This window comes from Dreissena polymorpha, chromosome 1, assembly GCF_020536995.1.
Source record: "Dreissena polymorpha isolate Duluth1 chromosome 1, UMN_Dpol_1.0, whole genome shotgun sequence".
In the NCBI taxonomy this organism is placed as follows: Eukaryota; Metazoa; Mollusca; class Bivalvia; order Myida; family Dreissenidae; genus Dreissena; species Dreissena polymorpha.
In genome coordinates this window covers 25,439,673-25,457,819 of record NC_068355.1, presented here as the reverse complement: position 1 = coordinate 25,457,819, position 18,147 = coordinate 25,439,673, and the positions used below count along the sequence as shown (strand labels likewise).

General features: G+C 36.0%; 2 protein-coding genes across 3 annotated transcripts in view; both read right to left on the bottom strand.

The window, feature by feature from the left end:
- Positions 1-18,147, bottom strand: part of LOC127853483 (uncharacterized) — a 67,094-nt gene that overhangs the window by 37,658 nt on the left and 11,289 nt on the right. The gene's annotated exons all lie outside the window — the stretch shown is intronic.
- Positions 2,605-7,119, bottom strand: LOC127874599 (zinc finger protein 862-like). 2 transcript variants are annotated; one of them, XM_052418996.1, is made up of 9 exons: positions 6,136-7,119; positions 5,628-5,822; positions 5,186-5,412; positions 4,829-4,947; positions 4,334-4,548; positions 3,666-3,804; positions 3,193-3,469; positions 2,932-3,042; positions 2,605-2,727 (listed from the first exon to the last, which is right to left on the bottom strand). In XM_052418996.1, the coding sequence occupies exons 1-9, from the start codon at positions 6,974-6,976 to the stop codon at positions 2,623-2,625; spliced, it is 2,229 nt and encodes a 742-aa protein (XP_052274956.1). In that variant the 5' UTR covers positions 6,977-7,119; the 3' UTR covers positions 2,605-2,622. The 2 variants fall into 2 exon arrangements, with proteins under 2 accessions (XP_052274956.1, XP_052274966.1); XM_052419006.1 differs by lacking the exon at positions 4,334-4,548 and having other exon boundaries at positions 4,836-4,947.

Sequence of the window (18,147 nt, the reverse complement as noted above, 5' to 3'; positions counted from 1 at the left end):
TGTAAACGCCTGTTTTTACACAAGCCAAAGATGGCGGCAAGCAGACGAGAAATTTACAATGAGCGGCGAAAATGATAAATAACATTCAAATTAACAACGGATATCATATGGTTATTACGGAATAATTTAATGCGTGTGTCAATTAACGCAAAATACAACTTTTGAGATAAAAACATCAAATATTTATTACAAATCTTCACAGTGAATGTGCATCACGGAAATCAGTGTTGGGAAATTGGAGTTAGTCTACCGTTACTCACAAAGTTAATGCATTTAAGATGAGTAGACTATCGTTCGAAAATGGAAAGAGACAAACATGATATGATTTATATGTTAGTGGATCTGTGTAAAATCAGATTCATATGCATATTCTGCTTTATTATGTTTGTCACGCTTTACAGTTTACTGAAATAGCATTGAAGTGCAAGATCATGAAGATGTTGAAAGGTAAAGAAATGAAATACATTATTTTAACTCTATTTAATACATCATTGACATAGCAAGACCACTAAAGCGTTTTTTTTATAAATATTTGTTAATGTTTTCACCATATGATATTTAATTTAAAAGAATACTGAATTAAATTCTTACTGTTAAAGAGGTTATAATTAAATGGTATATTTAAGAATCTATATAGATTATTGCAAGTTCAATATGAATGTGGAAGGATATTAACTTAACATTGTCTTCATTGTAAGAACACATTAAATTAGCACTTTATAATATACACTACGCGCCCCGCGATTTTTGCCTAAATCACCGACCACCGCGTTTGGGCCAACGTGGCAAGTCGCAGTGATTCGCCGCAAATCGCTGTGAATCCACTCTGTGGTTGATTCACGGTGATTCCGCCGTGATTTCACTGCGACCATCTGGCGATAAAGATCAGCTGTAGAATCATTGCGAAACACCGCAAATCGCGGTGACTACTAGACTTAGATCACATTGGATCGCAAAAATGTATTCAAATATGAAAGTAAACACCGTACTTGTTGAATGTCGAATCCTGATTTCCAAACAATATCTTTATTTGTTGAAATGACAATTGTACAGTACGGCTCACACAAAACCAACAAAGTTCGCAGCTACAGATTCTTTTGTTCTGGAAGTTTCTCTGCAGCCACAACGAGTATTCACTCCGAAAGAAACAGGTACAGATAATAACCTGATATTTTTACTTTTACGCGATTGTTTTAACATTTCGTCAGCTTCTCTGCATACTTCATACAATTACCATCGGATGTCATCTGTCAATGATTGTGTAGGTCATTAACCATACCGAAGAAATTTACATAGTTTAATATCGGAAATGAGACTTGCTTTAAACGTCGAAATAAAAGATATCTATTTGCTTAAGAGTTGCTAAAGTACACAGACGACACAAATATAAATAATGTCGACCATTTGAATAAAATCAAATGTTGGTTTATTTGTAAAATAAATACTTTCACTTCATCCCGATTTTCAGAAAATGACTTAAATGTGCATCTAAATTTAAATTTACACATTGCTTCAGTTAATGTACGCGTCTCCAATCGCCATGCTTTGGGCTGCTAGATCTATTTAATAAAATAGTAGCGTGTAAAATTAATTTAATGGAACATTAGTAAACGTTTGTCTTAACAATTTCTCGAGCAATGTTGAACAGCATATACTTTTGAAAATGGAAGCTGTGAGCGTTCGGAATTATCGTTATTTTAAATGTTTCAAACATAGTTTGTTACACTTAAAATTAGGCGGTGAATCGTTTGATTTGGTGGCATTTTGTTTCATTTCGGACCCCATGCAATTTTTCAGATCATAATCTCTGTGCTTTATTACTCGAACTTGTTAGTTTCTGACCACATGTGCTACTAAATGTAACTATCGGACTGTGTATTATGGTCCATGCAAGTTGCTTGGGCCCGTGTAGATGATCCCTAAATGTTAGATAAGCATGTGCACTGTTGATTAAGTTGGTTAACCGTTTGTACAAAAGTTCTACTGAAAACCGCCGACTGCGTTTTTGTTTTATTATCCAATCAAGCCCCAAACATCCAATATCCGGTGTATTACCAGAAACAAACTTAAGATAAGCACGCGTCGTCTGTCAAAACAATGATTGTATGGCTGTTAACATTTTGAAGTAGCTCACACAGTTAATTCCCATATATGCTCTCAGAAAAAGACTTAAATTGCTTAAAACATTTAAAATAACGATATTTATTTTCATAAGAATTGCTAATATATATATATATAAAAAAGTTTGACAAATTCAATAAACAGATATTGGTTTATTTTCACAAAATAAACTCACTTTCTCGATTCCCAGAAAATGATGTGTACATGTTGCATAAAATCTAAATATAAATTAAGATGTTTATTGGTCGTTGAAGAAGATTATGAACTGTACATGACATTTAAGTGTGTAGTCAGTATACAATCAGTCTTCACGCTAACTTTTTTAGACCAATAGCCCTTCGGGCTAATTAGATAGAATTTTTAATAGCCCGAAGACATTTTCAATAGCCCGAAAAGGTAAACATAAATGTTTCGCTAGGAACAACAAAAATATTCATTTCTAATCAGAAATAACTACTTCTAATGAGTAAAAACATATGCCTGTCCCATTTACAACATTTATTATTCATTTTTCAAAACAACAGAAAAGGCATGCTCCGCCGACATCTCCATATCTTCATCGTCATCATCATCATCATCATCTTCATATTCTGAGTTCTCTGGCACCTGGAAAGACACACAATGTCACATACAATGTTATGTTTGCTAGATTGTTTTTAGTAGAATGATGTCTGTCTAAATAAAAAGTCATTTTCCCAAACAATGCGTTATTTTATTGTCAAAAATTGTGGTTGCCTATCATTAATCATTCAATTAATTAATGAATGTATACATGAGTTATAGTTAAATATATATTTAAGGGGTTGTAACCTTGTTGCTGGCAACATCTTTTTCGTCCTCTTCTGACACCACGATACAGTCCCCTTGGGATCCTGGGGCTTCTCTCTTGATTCTGCGGGGTTGTCCACTGGGTGTTGAAGTCTAAATAAGAAATTACTCTTAAATCAATCATGAATAATTATATAACAGTATAACTAATTCCTGCATCATTGATGAGGAAACGGTTATGATAACAATTGAAATTTAATTTTTTCTAATAAAAAACTATAATAACATAGGCTTTAAAATTACCATCCAGTGCTTGATCGCAAGGTCTGGGTCAAATTCATTGATGGATGGAGACGTGAGCTTCACCATCATCACATCGTTGAGGCGTCCAGCACGGAGACGGCCCCTTCGCTTGTTCTTGAGGAGCTTCATGGCGGAGAATGATGTCTCGCACTTGACAGAGGTGGGGGGCAGGGCCAGAGTAATGTCAATCAGTGTGAACACTGCATATAGTTGCTGATCCGCCATGCTGCCCATTACAGTGACCCAAGTCAGCTTCTGCCTGTCTTGGAATGGATATCTATAAATAAAACAAGGCTTGTCACCGTAGGATTACATATGCCCCCTTTTTCAACATTTTTCGAAACCTAAACACAAAACCTAAACGCAAAGTGTGACGGAATTTCAGAAGGACAGACAGACGGACAGTGCGAAATTGATTTCAAAGCATACTTTAATCACAAGAAATGAATATTATGTAAGTTTAGATTACAAACCTGTGGTAGATCAGTGTCCTCAGTGTTGCCCATTGGTCCAACACATCTTCTAAGGCGATGCCCTCACTAGATTTCCCAAATGCAACATCTTCAAACTGCCTGTAGAGAGTCTCAACTTCTTTGTCTCCGAAAGTGCTATCTAAATTGGATACACATTAAGAAATACAAAATCATGTTTAATCACTTATCAAATTTCAACGCATATTTAATCTAAGTGAATGACTGACAAATATCAATTTATATTATTTCTGAATGTCAAAAGCATTATGGAACCATTGAAATCTTTGAAAATACCGGTAATAGTTGCATTCTAACTTCGTCATACTAGTTTACAAAATCGTTTTAAACATTATGTTTGAGGGTAAATTCTTCTAAGATTAAAAATGTAAAACAATATAATTTTAAAAAGGAATCCACTGGCAGCCCTATAAGGTACTGAAAAAACTGATAATCAAAGTAACTGTAGTAACTGAAATATAATGTCATTTTACATGAACACAACACTTTAAACAAAAACATGGGAAGGGGCCTGTTCAACCTCAAATGTTTCGGTTTAATAAGTAACACAATTTTATTTTTTTAATCAAAATCGGTGAACAGGTCCCTTTCATTGTCAACTTGATGAAATTAACTTCAAACACCAGCAAACACTTTCAACGTTGTTAAACCTTTAATTTCATCCGATGTAAGGTCCGGCCAGTTTTTAAATGAAGAAACCATCGTTGCAGATACAAGATCTGATGTTGGAAATCTAGCCTCTAGATTTTCAACAATCTCTTTTATAAGAGAACTCTGATCTGCCTTAGCCTTAACACCTCTGAATACAAGCTTCTCTTGCTTGTAGGTTTCTGATGCGCTTACATCAGAGACAGTGCTATCATCTCTGAAAGTTTAGCGATTCTCTGATAATATCATTACCTAAATCAGCTTTTAGCAAAAAATTGCAAGGACTTACTCTGCTATTCACAAAATTAACCACAAGCTTCAAATTAGAAAATGCTGCCGAAGAAAAATCAAATTTGCTACAACTTGTTCTTCATGAAAACCCACTTATTGTTGAATACATTATTGTGTTCAGTAAATTTGGCTAACAATTGGATAATATTTCCCTGTGAGTTTATATAATACAACAATACAAATATCAATACTACAAAAATACTAACTTCTCACACAGCTGTGAGATGGCAGTCTTTGAGGACTGCACTCGTCGAGCAGCATCTGCGAGGCTGATGAGGTCTGTCTGTAGGTACAGGGAGAGGCTCTGCAAGTTGCTGATGACGCGCTGAAAATGTATTTAAAACTTTTATTATAAAAATTTTAACAAAGAACACTGACATTAAAATCATTAACAAAACAAGATAAGATTGATTTTAATGTTTTGTTAATAATTTTAATTTTTTTTTTTTATTGTTTTGCAAATATATGTAATCATTAATCATTAATGTTAAAAAAAAATATGTTAGAAACGTTTGAGTGCTAGAAGTTCACTATAGAAAAAATAAGCAAAACCTTCAAGTTACCTTTAGTGACAGCATGTACAGGATAAGGTTTCCATCCCTCATCATCTTAGCTAACCCTTCTGCCTTGGCATTCTGATGTGATGCGTTTTCCAGTTGATACAGGAAGAGTTTATACCCTCTCGAGAATATATTGAGAGCTTTCTCGAAGTGTGGCAACCACCGTGTTCCCCCAATTCTAGTAGGTAGAAGCATTTTCATGTGAAGAGCCTCCGCAGCTCTTTCAAGACCTAACAATTGAACACATATATTTTTTTTATTTTGACATTCATGATAATTCCTTGAAAGTTAAATTAATTTAATAAAATTGGATTATAAATAAATCATTTAATAATTTGCAAAAAATATGAAAACAGTTCATAATAAAGGGTGGTTTTCTTTTGCAGATAACATTACAAATTCTCAATTTTATTATTAATCAATATTATATCTGATTGCATTGTACCTTTCTTCTGCTTTGGACTTCGACGAAACAGATAGAAGAGGCCCATGAGAAGACTAGTGAGCTTCTCATAGTTCTTGGGGGCACACTTTTTCATGGCATCCTTAAATGCCAGCTCTAACCTGTGAGCAACGCAATGTGTCACCACAAGGTGGGGCCAATCCTTCTTCAGGAGAGAGGATACACCGCTGTGGATACCTGAATACAATGAATGACAATATGTGGACGATTTTTTAACATTGATGGGTAATCGTGATACATGTTGGAATAAAAGATTGTAAAATGACACAGTTTAGGCGGTGGCCCCAGCTTTATTCAATGATGTTTTATTTTGTGTTGTTTCCCATTGTGCCGTGCTGTTAAGCAATTTGCCATTTAAAAGGACAAAAGATGGTAAATGATAAAAGTGCTATACTCTGACACAGCTGGAGTTTCACTTCTTTATACTGATAAAATATCAACTTATATAACAGCTCCTCAACCTTTACGTATACATTTAAACAAGACCTACCCATCATATTTGCAGCCCCGTCAGAGCAAAATCCAACCAGTTTTTCTTTCATGACATCTGTAAGTTCCAGATCCTGTAATACTTGTAGTACATGACTATGAATGTCTGCACTACAAGCTGATGCGCTGCAACCAATGTCGAGGAAAATGTCTCGGACATAACCATTTGATGATGATCTCACATACAGGGATTCCATGTCGTCTCCAGTGAAATCGGTTGATCCATCAATCATGAGACTACACCAATTTGCACTTTTAATGCTTGATAAAGAGTCATTGCGAGTGGTTCTGGATATGGAGGTACAAAACTCAGCACAAGCTTTGTCACTTTCATACTGGCTACTGGTGGGCAACCCCTTCATTTTATCGAGCTGGCATATCATCTCATAAGTTTTAAAACTTAAATTGTTCTTGCAAACAGCATGAGCATTTCTGAACTTGTTTACAAGTTTGTCATAATCCGCCTGTCTTAAGGTCTTCAATGCTTTGGCTGCAGTGCTAGACGACTTGGGTGTTGATTTTGCCTGTTTGGCTTGAACTGCTTTAAAATGATTCGGAGAATTTTCGTGTAGCTGTATGCCATCAATGCGGAGATACGACGAGCCTTTTATAAATATATTGTCATTGCTACTGGGTCCATAGAATTCGATGCATAATTGACACCGCATCAATTGCGTTTCAGGATCGTATTGCAGCCATTCTCTACCTGATTGCCATGATTGTTGAAATGTTCGAACTCTCTTGACTTCGTAAGCTCTTTTAGAAGATACAGGGTCGGTCGGCTGCTTACGTTTTTTACCTGGTAACGCCCCGCTCTGGTATCGAAGTTGGCTGAACGCCATCTTGAGCGCGATTTTAACGCAAGGATTTTTTTTTAATGAGTCATCATACGTCGATGTCCGCTTTGAACAAACGGACCAATCGTAACACTACGTCCATCTCCGGAGTCCCGTAAGAGTGGAACACGGACGTGTTTATTGGCTAACGATTTGTACGGTTGTACCGACTACTTCCATTGACCGATACGCCTTTAACCCGAAGTGACTGACCGGTGTTCATGTAATTATTTCACTATGTTTACAATTTTACGCTCAAAAATTTAATCGACCGGTCGGGCTATTTTATATGCATTTATGATCGACCGACCGGCCAAAAAATCGACTCGGGCTTCGGGCTTATAGGCTAATTCGAAGACTGTACAATATAATAATTGTTTAATAATGAAGGAACTGAAACAGCGTAACGGTTACAATACAGCGTGTATGACATTCTTTAGGACTCTTATCGTCAATATTAACCAGAATTCGCTTTTAAAATGGAAATCGGGCATCAGTGTTTTCATTATTAACCGATTGGCGATCCATATCATCGGTTGAAAATCTCGAAAAATCGGTTGTTTTTTATCCGATAGTGAAATAAATTTAGTGGTGTCACACCGCACCGTTTTTATGAAACATCGTTGACGATTCGTTGGTCTAAAACGAAAGAGCTAATCAGAAGTGTTTTAACAGAAATATTGCACACCGCGCGGTTTTTATTAAAACATCGTTGACGATTCGTCGGTCTAAAACGAAAGAGCGAATCAGAAGCGTTATAACAGAAACCGATGTACAAATTCAGCATGGAGTCTGGTGGCAAGAAAAGAAAACTCAGTCTTTTAGACTTTGGCTTTAAAGCTAAATCTGGTTAGAAAGAAAATGACACAGTTGATTTTTCTGTTTGTTTATATTGTTAGTTATTGTTCAATAACTATCTGTTATATTTGTTTTGGTTCTCGTTATCTTTTTTTCGCTGTTGTAGATCGGCTTCTTTCACGATTGTTGTGACTTTTCTTAGTGCCGTTTGTTGTTATGGTTTTATCGCTCAAAAGAGGGTAAGTTTTCCGCATTATCAGAATTGTATTCAACTGTTTATAGTTTGACACAATCACCCTTGTTTGAAGTTGTTGTTTGTTTGTTGCGGGTGTTTTTGTCATATAGATCTAGTTTTAAATTAAGTAAGGATTGACAGCTTCTTACATTAATTATGACTTCGTTTGCCATTGTAATGGAGCAGAGGACAATTTTCATTTAATAAATTTAATACAAAGGGAAACATATAAATTGTCTGTACTTAGACCTGTCATATTAATTACTACAATGTAAATATTAGTTTGATTTTGTTCTTGCTTTATGAGTAAATTTATATTTAGGTACCAAAAACTCAACATATAATGATGATAGAAGGTGATCTGTTCAAATAATTTAATAATATAATTTGATCACTAAATTTTCAAATAAAATGATATGGATAATAAAATAAAAAAGATATGAAAAAATATGATGATGAAAAAACTGCTCAAGGCAATTTAATCTGTTTTGATCTTTTGAAGGCTCAGATGATGGTTCTGCGAACCTAAACACTAGTGAAGCAATGGCAGTTGATGTGACACCATTGCAGAGCAACATAGATCAGCCGACAGTTTCAGGGAGTGATAGCAACATAGATCAGCTGACAGTTTCAGGGAGTTATATGACAGATACGGATAAGCCTACCAGTTCGGAAAAATCATCAGATTCTGGGAGTCAAGAAAAGCACAAGCCTTTTACTGATGATGAGTGTCTTACTTTGACACAGTCATTATTTGAAAGTTGTACCAACAAAGTTCACAGTCGATATTTATGTCAACAAGCTTTCTGCAGCGATATTTCTGACTCTGAAAAGAAAAGACTTTCACCAAAAAAGTTTAATCATAGCAAGTTAACTGATTATTGGTGGCTGTCATTTGTTGAGGGGCAGGGAATGTACTGTATATTATGTAAAAAGCATAACTTAAAGCATAAATTAAACAAAAGAGATGTTTTTGTTACCACACCTGCTACTAGATTCTTGGAGGATGCTCTTAAAGTTCATGCTGCTTCTCAAATGCACAAATCAGCCATTGAAACAGAAATGGTTCAGAAATTGTCAATTTTTCATACTGAAGTGTGTCACAAAAAGAATGTTGAATCGTCTTTATATGAAAAAGTTTTTTCCACTGTTTACTTTCTTATGAAAAACTTTGTTTCAAATAGGAAATTGTTGCCATTGTTAGATATGATTGAAAATGTCTTTGAGTATGAGAATTTAAGATTTTTTAACCACAAGTCTGCTGGTTCACAAAGGGATTTTTTTCTGTTACTTGGTGATACAGTCAAGGATAGTGTAATAGAGAAAGCTCACAAGGCCCAAGCATATGGTTTGCTGACAGATGAAGTATCAGATATTAGCGTGACAGAACATTTGATTACATTTATTCAGTATTTTGATCAGGAGCTAGGCAGTGTGCAAACATCATTTCTTTCTTGTCAGAACATTTTTGAACATTATTCTTCAGCAAATGCCAAGGCCATCTCTGATCTTCTTCTTGAGTCAATAAACACAAGTGGGCTTGATCTTGGTAAATTTACAGGATTTTCCTCTGATGGCGCATCGGTAATGGTTGGGAAAAAAGGAGGGGTTGCTACATTACTTAGAGAGAAGTGCCCAACTCTTATAAATGTTCACTGTATATGTCATAAACTCGCCCTTTCTTGTACAGACAGCAATGAAGGCATAAAGTATGTGAAAGAAGTAGAACTTGTTCTAAGGCAGTTGTGGAACTATTTTGAAAACTCACCCAAAAGAATGGCATGTTATCTTAAGGTACAGATGGAACTTAAAGGATTAAATTTGAGTAAAGGTGCATCTAAGAAAGTTGCTTCACGCTTGAAGAAAGCCTGTAGGACCAGGTGGTTAAGTCTTGATTCTTCTGTTACAGCAGTCTACAATGACTATGAAGCTTTATTACAAACTTTAGATCTTGCTAAAACTGAAGATGCTATTGCTTTGGGACTTTCTAAGAAAATAAGAAACATAAAATTTCTTGGTGTTATTTACATTCTGAGACATATACTTCCTGTGTTGTCACATCTGTCAAGAGTTTTCCAGAGTAGCTCTTTCAATTTTTCTGCCATTATCCCTGAAGTCAATAGTGCAAAAGACAAACTTGATAGTATTCTTCAAGAAGAAACACCAATTACGGCTTTGCAAAGTGATATAGACTCAATTAATAACATCAGTGCTGAACTCTCTTTGAACTCAAAAGCCATGAATGAAATTCAGTCTTTATTCAAAAATTACATTGCTGCTTTGAAAAACAATATTGACCGAAGGTTTACTGATACTTCAGAAATCATAACCTCATTTAGTATTTTTGATATCCAGGGTATTCCAAATGATACAGCACAGTTTAAGGAATATGGTAATAGAGAAGTACAGATACTTGCTAGACATTTCTACAGAGGAGAAAATGGAGAAGAATTGTCTGATCAGCTTAAAACAGAGTGGAATGGAATGAAATACCATCTTAGGGATATTTTAAAACCAAAATTTCCACATAACTCTACATCCAAGATGACAAGCACAGAGAGGTGTTTAATACAACTGCTATCTGTCCCTATTTATAAGCAGTTCTTCCCCAAGTTAACATTTATTGCTGAAGTTGCAGCTTCACTTCCTGTCACAAATGCCTGGCCGGAGAGAGGAGCAAGTTCTTTAAAAAATATTAAAACTATACACAGGAATAGAATATCCAATGACATGTTAGAAGCTTTGTTACAGGTGACTATAAATGGGCCAAGATGCGAGGATTCTGGTGACATTGTTAAGCAGGCAGTTTCGAAATGGCTCAGTATTAAAAATAGAAAAAAATTAGCAGAACCTTTGTCAGTGAAAAAGAAAATAGGTTCAGCTACTCCTTCTACTAGTGACACTTGTGTTCAAACAGACCCTGTCATGTTATTAGATCAGGAAGAATTGAGGGAAGAGATCAAAGCAGCTATTAAGACATTTAATTTAGAGGATGATTCAGATTCTAGCAGCAGTGCCAGTTACAGTGATAGTGACTCTGACTAGTCTCTTGCGAGATGTAAATAAAATGTGAAGTTCTCATCAGGTAAACTTAATTTTAATAAAAAAAATAATATTGTTTTCTTCTCTTGTCTTATTTCCTTTTTGTCAATCATGAATTTCAGCCAGAGCACTGATATCTATTAGCCAAAGTTGCATATTCATTTTTTTCTCGGGGGGCTTCGCCCCCCTGAACCCCCTACCAGGCGTTGCCCTGGACCCACGGGGGGCCTAGGCGGCCCCCTAGACCCCCGGCCTAATCTGTTGCTTTATTAAAAAAATCGGTTGTTTCAGATAATAATGAAAACACTGGGGCATATGTGGGATTATCGAGCAATGGATAAAGACGGAAGAAGTTGCATGTATGTGATTGAGACAGTTGAAACGTATTCATCGGGGAATCGAGAGACTCGGGGAAAATACGATGATTACATTACAATCAGTTATGAGTTCTCCATGGCTTCAAACTGTTAATTGCATAATCAAAAACGCAATTATCACTCCTCCAGTTGCGGTATCATACCCATAGGTGCGAACACTGTTTTGTTTTATACGCAGCATTTAAAAAGACAAAAATAACCTGTAAGGGACATGGGTGTGTAATACATGTTGACATTTTAAAAAGGCTACTCTCTTATATCTGCCAACAATGCTAATAATCCCATATTGCTATAATCTCTGTGAAGATTAGACACGCACATGTAACGTAGGAAAATCGTTCTTCACCGCGTTGACCATGAGCGCTGTGAATCGCGGTGAATCACCGCGGAGATGATATTTATAGCATACACGGTGATCATGCTCGACCTAGCGTGATGAAACGCGCAAGGTCGCGTTGATTTTTCACCCAAAATAAATAATGACCACTGCGTGTCGGTGATTTAGGCAAAAATCGCGTGACGCGTAGTGTAAAAATGCTGTCAAACATACTTTAATAATTTTAATTCTGTTCTTCTAATCATATTTAAAATGTTTCCCAATTTCATGGTTTATTGCGCTATTTTTCCCAATTTCATGGTTTATCGCGCTAATTTTCCCAATCCAAAAGGCACAGGCTGTAAGAAAAAAAAAAAAAAAAAATCACTGACATTTGAGTGTTCTTCTGGTGTTAATGATGAATTAACTGAGTTAAATTAATATATTTAATTTGTTTACCTTTCAATATCTTGCATTTCACATCTTCACTCAGTTCAAAGCTATTTCAGTTAACTGAACAGCGTGACAAACATAATAAAGCAGAATATGCATATGAATCTGATTATACACAGACCCACAGACATATAAAAATCAAATCATGTTTGTCTATTTCCATGTTCGAACAATACTCTCTAAATTGTTTTACTTCGCGAGTAGACTACACTCCAATTTGCAAACACTGGTTTCCGTGACACAAATTCAGTGGGCACATTTCTTAACAAAATATGTGTTGCTTGTATCTAAAACGTAGTCTTTTTTTTGACAAACACATTTCATTATTCCTATCAGACTAGGTGATGTCAGTCGTTTATTCGATTGCTATTTGTTATTTCAATAATCTTAATTTTCTCTTCACAATGGTGCCATTTGCAAACAAACCACAGAGCGCATTTTAAGAACACGATTTTAATTGGAAGATTGGGAAACGACAGCCAATTATATGGCTAGTTTTAAAAATGCTTAGGTAGGATCTACCAGTGTAAAATGCGGAGAGATTTCGCGGGACGCGGATATTTCGGGTCGCTTATGAAATACGTTCGCGGAATCGGTGGTAGCCCCTCTCCCCCACATTTTTTAAAACGAATTTACGCAAATCTTAGAAGTGACATACAGGACAAACCGATCCGCGGAAATCCGCGGATCCGCGGAAAAATCACACCCCTGATATTTACTGCAGATTAAGAGCTCGTTACAGAGACATATACTGTGTACTCTATAATGCGTTTTCAATATATTGTTTCTTTGCATATGTGTGCAAAATTTCCCCCATTGGCCTATTAAAATTGATTTGTACTTGTGTCATGATCATGACTATGTTAACCATTGTTTGGTAATAACATTGTAAGATGATGATAATAATAATTCCATGCTATGCTGTGTGCATGTTTTCTGCGTATTTTTATAAGTTGATAGTATTCATTTTAATTTAGTTTCATACAGCATATATTGTAAAAAAATGTGTTATTCTATCTCTACATAATTCCTCTTTGCTATAAGATTGTAGTGGGAAACTTGTACAGCTTTGTGTTTTACAATTTTAAATAACCATTACAAGCTTAATCTTGTTAATTTTGTAACTAATAGATTTTGGTTTGTATTTTCTTTTAATACTCAAGCAACACTTGGCGTGTTTCATTTTTGAATTACATATAAAAGATGTTGTTTTAATAGAGGAATATTAAAGTGCCTAGGCAGTGACATAGGGGATTGGATGACAGATTAAGATTTTTTAATTTGAAGATTGACTTTGCCAGAGTTTTTTTTAATACAGATGTTCATTTTGTCTTAAAAGGAATTGCTTGCAAAAGACATATTTGCGTGTTTGTGCATTTTCATTTGTAACAGAAACTGTTTCGATTAAAAGAAAATATGCAACTATAATTATATTCGTATGAAATGCAGGTCTGTTAATAAATGTGTTTATTGCTAAATATTTGTATGATAATGTTTAGAACATAATATATTTCATTGACATTTATTATTTTGGTCATGAAATATACAAAGAACTTCATACCATAACCACAAATGGTTCAATGGTAGCAAGGCAACAGTAAATCGCTGTTCAAGAGCTGTTTTCACATTTACAAGAGGGCCATGATGGCCCTGAATCACTCACCTGACCCATTAAGATCAGATGAAAACTATGACCTCTATTGTCTACACAAGTTTGTCTATGATTTGACCTAATTTCTGACCCCAGATGACCCAAATACAATCTCAATCCAGATTTCATCAAGATAAACATTCTGACAAAATTTCATACAGATTGGATGAAAACTGTGACCTCTATTGTCTACACAAGTTTTAGTTTTATTTGATCTAGTGACCTAGTTTTTGACCCCAGATGACCCAAATACAATCCAAACCCAAATTTCATCCAGATAAACATTCTGACCAAATTTCATTAAGATTGGATGAAAACTGTGACCTCTACTGTCTACACAAACAAATTGTTGACGGACGGACGCCGGACATCACTCTATCACATAAGCGCACCATATCACTTCGTGACAGGTGAGCTCAAAAGGTTAATTTCCCAATTTTAATGAATTCCAAGACACAAAACACGTCCATGATTGTTTTACACACATTTTTACATTTAAGTGTACTTACATGTTAATATTGAACATGGCAGGGGTCTTGAATGCAATATTTGGGGCCGATATTCGGCCCCATTCCCCCTGTCAAAAAGTATATATTTTTTCCCCATTTCAGACGAAAATTCCCCCTTGGATAAGAAAAAAATCTTAGTGCTGTGTAACCTTGCCGCGCACCTGCTTAAGCTGGTACCGGTTTCTGATTCAATAACAACACTTGGTTTAAAATACATCATAAATGAAAATAACTGAAAGACAGCGATTATTCGGGAACAAAAGCTTATATTTGGATACATTTGCAGTGATAATTTTTCATTTTTAACCTATGAATTTTAAAAGTGCACATGTGCTGAAACAATGAGCTTTCTAAAAAAAAAAAGAGCTTTTTTGGTTTTTTAATTATTAATAAAAAAACTTGAAACATGAACAAATTTTTTATTGATTCATAAGCATTTTAATTATCAAAATAACTGCTATCACTAAAATCACTTAATATTAACACCGAGTTCGAAGTTTGTTATAACTAAAACACATAACATTAACACGTAGTTCCAAGTTCAATTCTTTGAATAGAGCCATTTAGTCAAAAACTTGTTCGAAATAGTAGATAGACTTGCCTCGCTGAGGCTCTCGGATGATGCTACATGTTTATTAAGTTCAGCAATTCCAAATGCAGCCTTCAAAGTTAATTGATCTTGACAGGGTTTTAAATTTTTTTGGGTGGCATTTTGACAGTTCAGAAAGCGAAAGCGGATGCAACGTTTGGGTGATTCTACGTCCTCTTATTCAACTTTATAGTTCACGCACAAAGCAGAGAACCAGTATGAAATGCAAATACGAATGATGTAGTGCACATATAGCCGGTGTTACAGTAGAAATCACCTTTTGTGTTCTGATAAAATGCGTTAAAATTCGGGCCGTGTTAAGTATTGACAAGTATCTTTCCAATTTTGTCTTTCTTGAAAATCAATGCGCTTTTTTAGACGCAGATATTTTTATCACATGGGCTTTTGGTAATTTTAATGCGCAAATAACGCAAAACGCACATGAAAAATTATCACTGCATTTGGTCTTTTTTGTCATGACGCATAATAAAAAAACACATCAAGAGAAAAAGACAAAAAACATTTCTATATCATGCAAGAAAATTGAAATTTAATTGAACCAGAAAACCCTTAGTCCGATTAAAAGTACCGGTCATTAAATTGACGCAAGACAGAACTTAGCAAAACAAATTAAAACAAGGGCTGTTTGTAAAACATGCATGCCCCCCCCATATGGGCTGTCAGTTGTAGTGGCAGCCATTGTGTGAATAGGTTTTATGTCACCCTGACCTTTGACCTAGTGACCTGAAAATAAATAGGGGTCAAATGCCAGTCATGATCGATGTATCTATGAAGTTTGATGATCCTAGGCCTATGATTATTCTTGAGACATCATCCAAAAACAATTTTACTGTGTCGAGTCACCATGACCTTGACCTTTGACCTAGTGACTTGAAAATCAATAGGGGTCATCTGCATTTCATGATCAATGAACCTATGAAGTTTCATGATCCTAGGCATAAGCATTCTTGAGTTATCATCCGGAAACCATTTTACTGTGTCCGAGTCACCGTGACCTTGACCTTTGACCTAGTGATCTGAAAGTCAATAGGGGTCATCTGTGAGTCATGATCAATGTACCTATGAAATTTCATGATCCTCGGGGTAAGCGTTCTTGAGTTATCATCCAGAAACCATTTTTCTAAGTTGAGTAACCATGACCATTGACCTAGTGACCTGACAATCAATAGGGGTCCTCCGCGAGTCATGATCAATGTATCTATGAAGTTTCATGATCCTAGGCATAAGCGTTCTCGAGTTATCATACCGAAACCATTTTACTTGTTCGGGTCACCGTAACCTTGACCTTTGACCTAGTGACCTGAAAATCTATAGGGGTCATCTGCAAATCATGATCAATATACTACCTATGAAGTTTCATGATCTTAGGCATAAGCTTTCTTGAGTTATCATCGGAAATCATTTTCCATTTTACTATTTCGGGTCACAGTGACCTTGACCTAGTGACCTCAAAATCAATAGGGGTCATCTGCGAGTCATGATCAATGTACCTTTGAAGTTTCATTATCCTAGGCCAAAGCATTCTTGAGTTATCATCCGGAAACCATCTGGTGGACAGACATACAGACCGACATGTGCATAACAATTTACCCCCTCTTCTTCTAAGGGGAGCATAATCAACAATGTGTCGATACCTCGACGTTGTTCTGCTTCCGGAATGTAATGAAAATAACGAGACACGGTCTTGTACTGAAATTGACAGACAAACAATTATCGATTCTTCTATGTCATTACCCTACCCACCATGTAATGAATTGAATGTTTTAAACTGTATTGACAGTAAGAAGATAATACAAACCAATAAATGATGTACAAAATCCCCTTTTTTAAACAAACAACACTTATTTTCCCCCACCTGAGGGTCAGTGCTTCCATGAGTGGACATCCGGGCATAAATTACGCCCGAAAAGGTAGTCGTACATCTACTGTACAAAAGCTGGAAGTCCCTTGGACGTCCGATAACCCGCATGTATGTTATTTTCAAATACACAAAACCTACAAATGTCAACAGTAAATCGGGTAATTCAGTCCGTTTACTCTGCCTAAGAGCTACTGTTTTTAATTAATTTCTCAGCGAGTGGCCAATATTGATTTTTCCAGCGGTCATTCAAATTCTTCTTGGTAAGCGCATTAGCCAATCAGCGCACTGCATTAGCCAATCAGCACACAGGCGGCCGAATACACACTGACCCCATGTGAAGCTATGCATTAAGTTTACATTTGTTCACAGATTAATACTGACAAATCTCAACAAATGTAGCGCTGTAGATGACGCGTTATTAAGTAGTTTTTTAGTTAGAGAAAAAACTTCCACATTAAATAAACAAGGGCTGTTTGTAAAACATGCATGCCCCCCATATGGGCTGTCCGTTGTAGTAGCAGCCATTGCGTGAATACGTTTTTTGTCACTGTGACCTTGACCTTTGACCTAGTGACCTGAAAATCAATAGGCGTCATCTGCGAGTCCCGATCAATGTACCTATGAAGTGTCATGATCCTAGGCAAAAGCGTTCTTGAGTTATCATCCGAAAATCATTTTACTATTTTGGGTCACCGTGACCTTGACCTTTGACCTTGTGACCTCAAAATCAATAGGGGTCATCTGCGAGTCATGATCAATCTACCTATGAAGTTTCATGATCCTAGGCATATGCGTTCTTGAGTTATCATCCGAAAACCATTTTACTATTTCGGGTCACCGTGACCTTGACCTTTGACCTAGTGACCTCAAAATTAATAGGGGTCATCTGCAAGTCATGATCAATCTACCCATGAAGTTTCATGATCATAGGCGTATGCGTTCTTGAGTTATCATTCAAAAACCATTTTACTATTTCGGGTCACCGTGACCTTGACCTTTGACCTAGTGACCTCAAAATCAATAGGGGTCATCTTCAAGTCATGATCAATGTACCTATGAAGTTTCATGATCCTAGGCCCAAGTGTTTTTGAGTTATCGTCTGACAACCACCTGGTGGACGGACCGACAGACCGACATGAGCAAAGCAATATACCCCCTCTTCTTCAAAGGGGGGCATAATAAAAGATAGTAGAGACCTCTGCAGTACAAAGTTGTTATTCAGCAATTTAATATTAAAGTCCAAGCTTTCCCCGAGTAAGAATAATGTGATGTTGTACATGAAGTCTAATTTTGGCATGATTTTCAACTGTTAATGAAACACATGA

Coding starts and splice junctions, on each gene's coding strand:
- LOC127874599 (XM_052418996.1), bottom strand. CDS start 6,976: ATGGCGTTCAGCCAACTTCGATACCAGAGCGGGGCGTTACCAGGTAAA. Junction 5,823..6,135: donor CGGGGCTGCAAATATGATGG/GTAGGTCTTGTT, acceptor CATTGTATTCAG/GTATCCACAGCGGTGTATCC. Junction 3,043..3,192: donor TTGCGATCAAGCACTGGATG/GTAATTTTAAAG, acceptor TTTCTTATTTAG/ACTTCAACACCCAGTGGACA.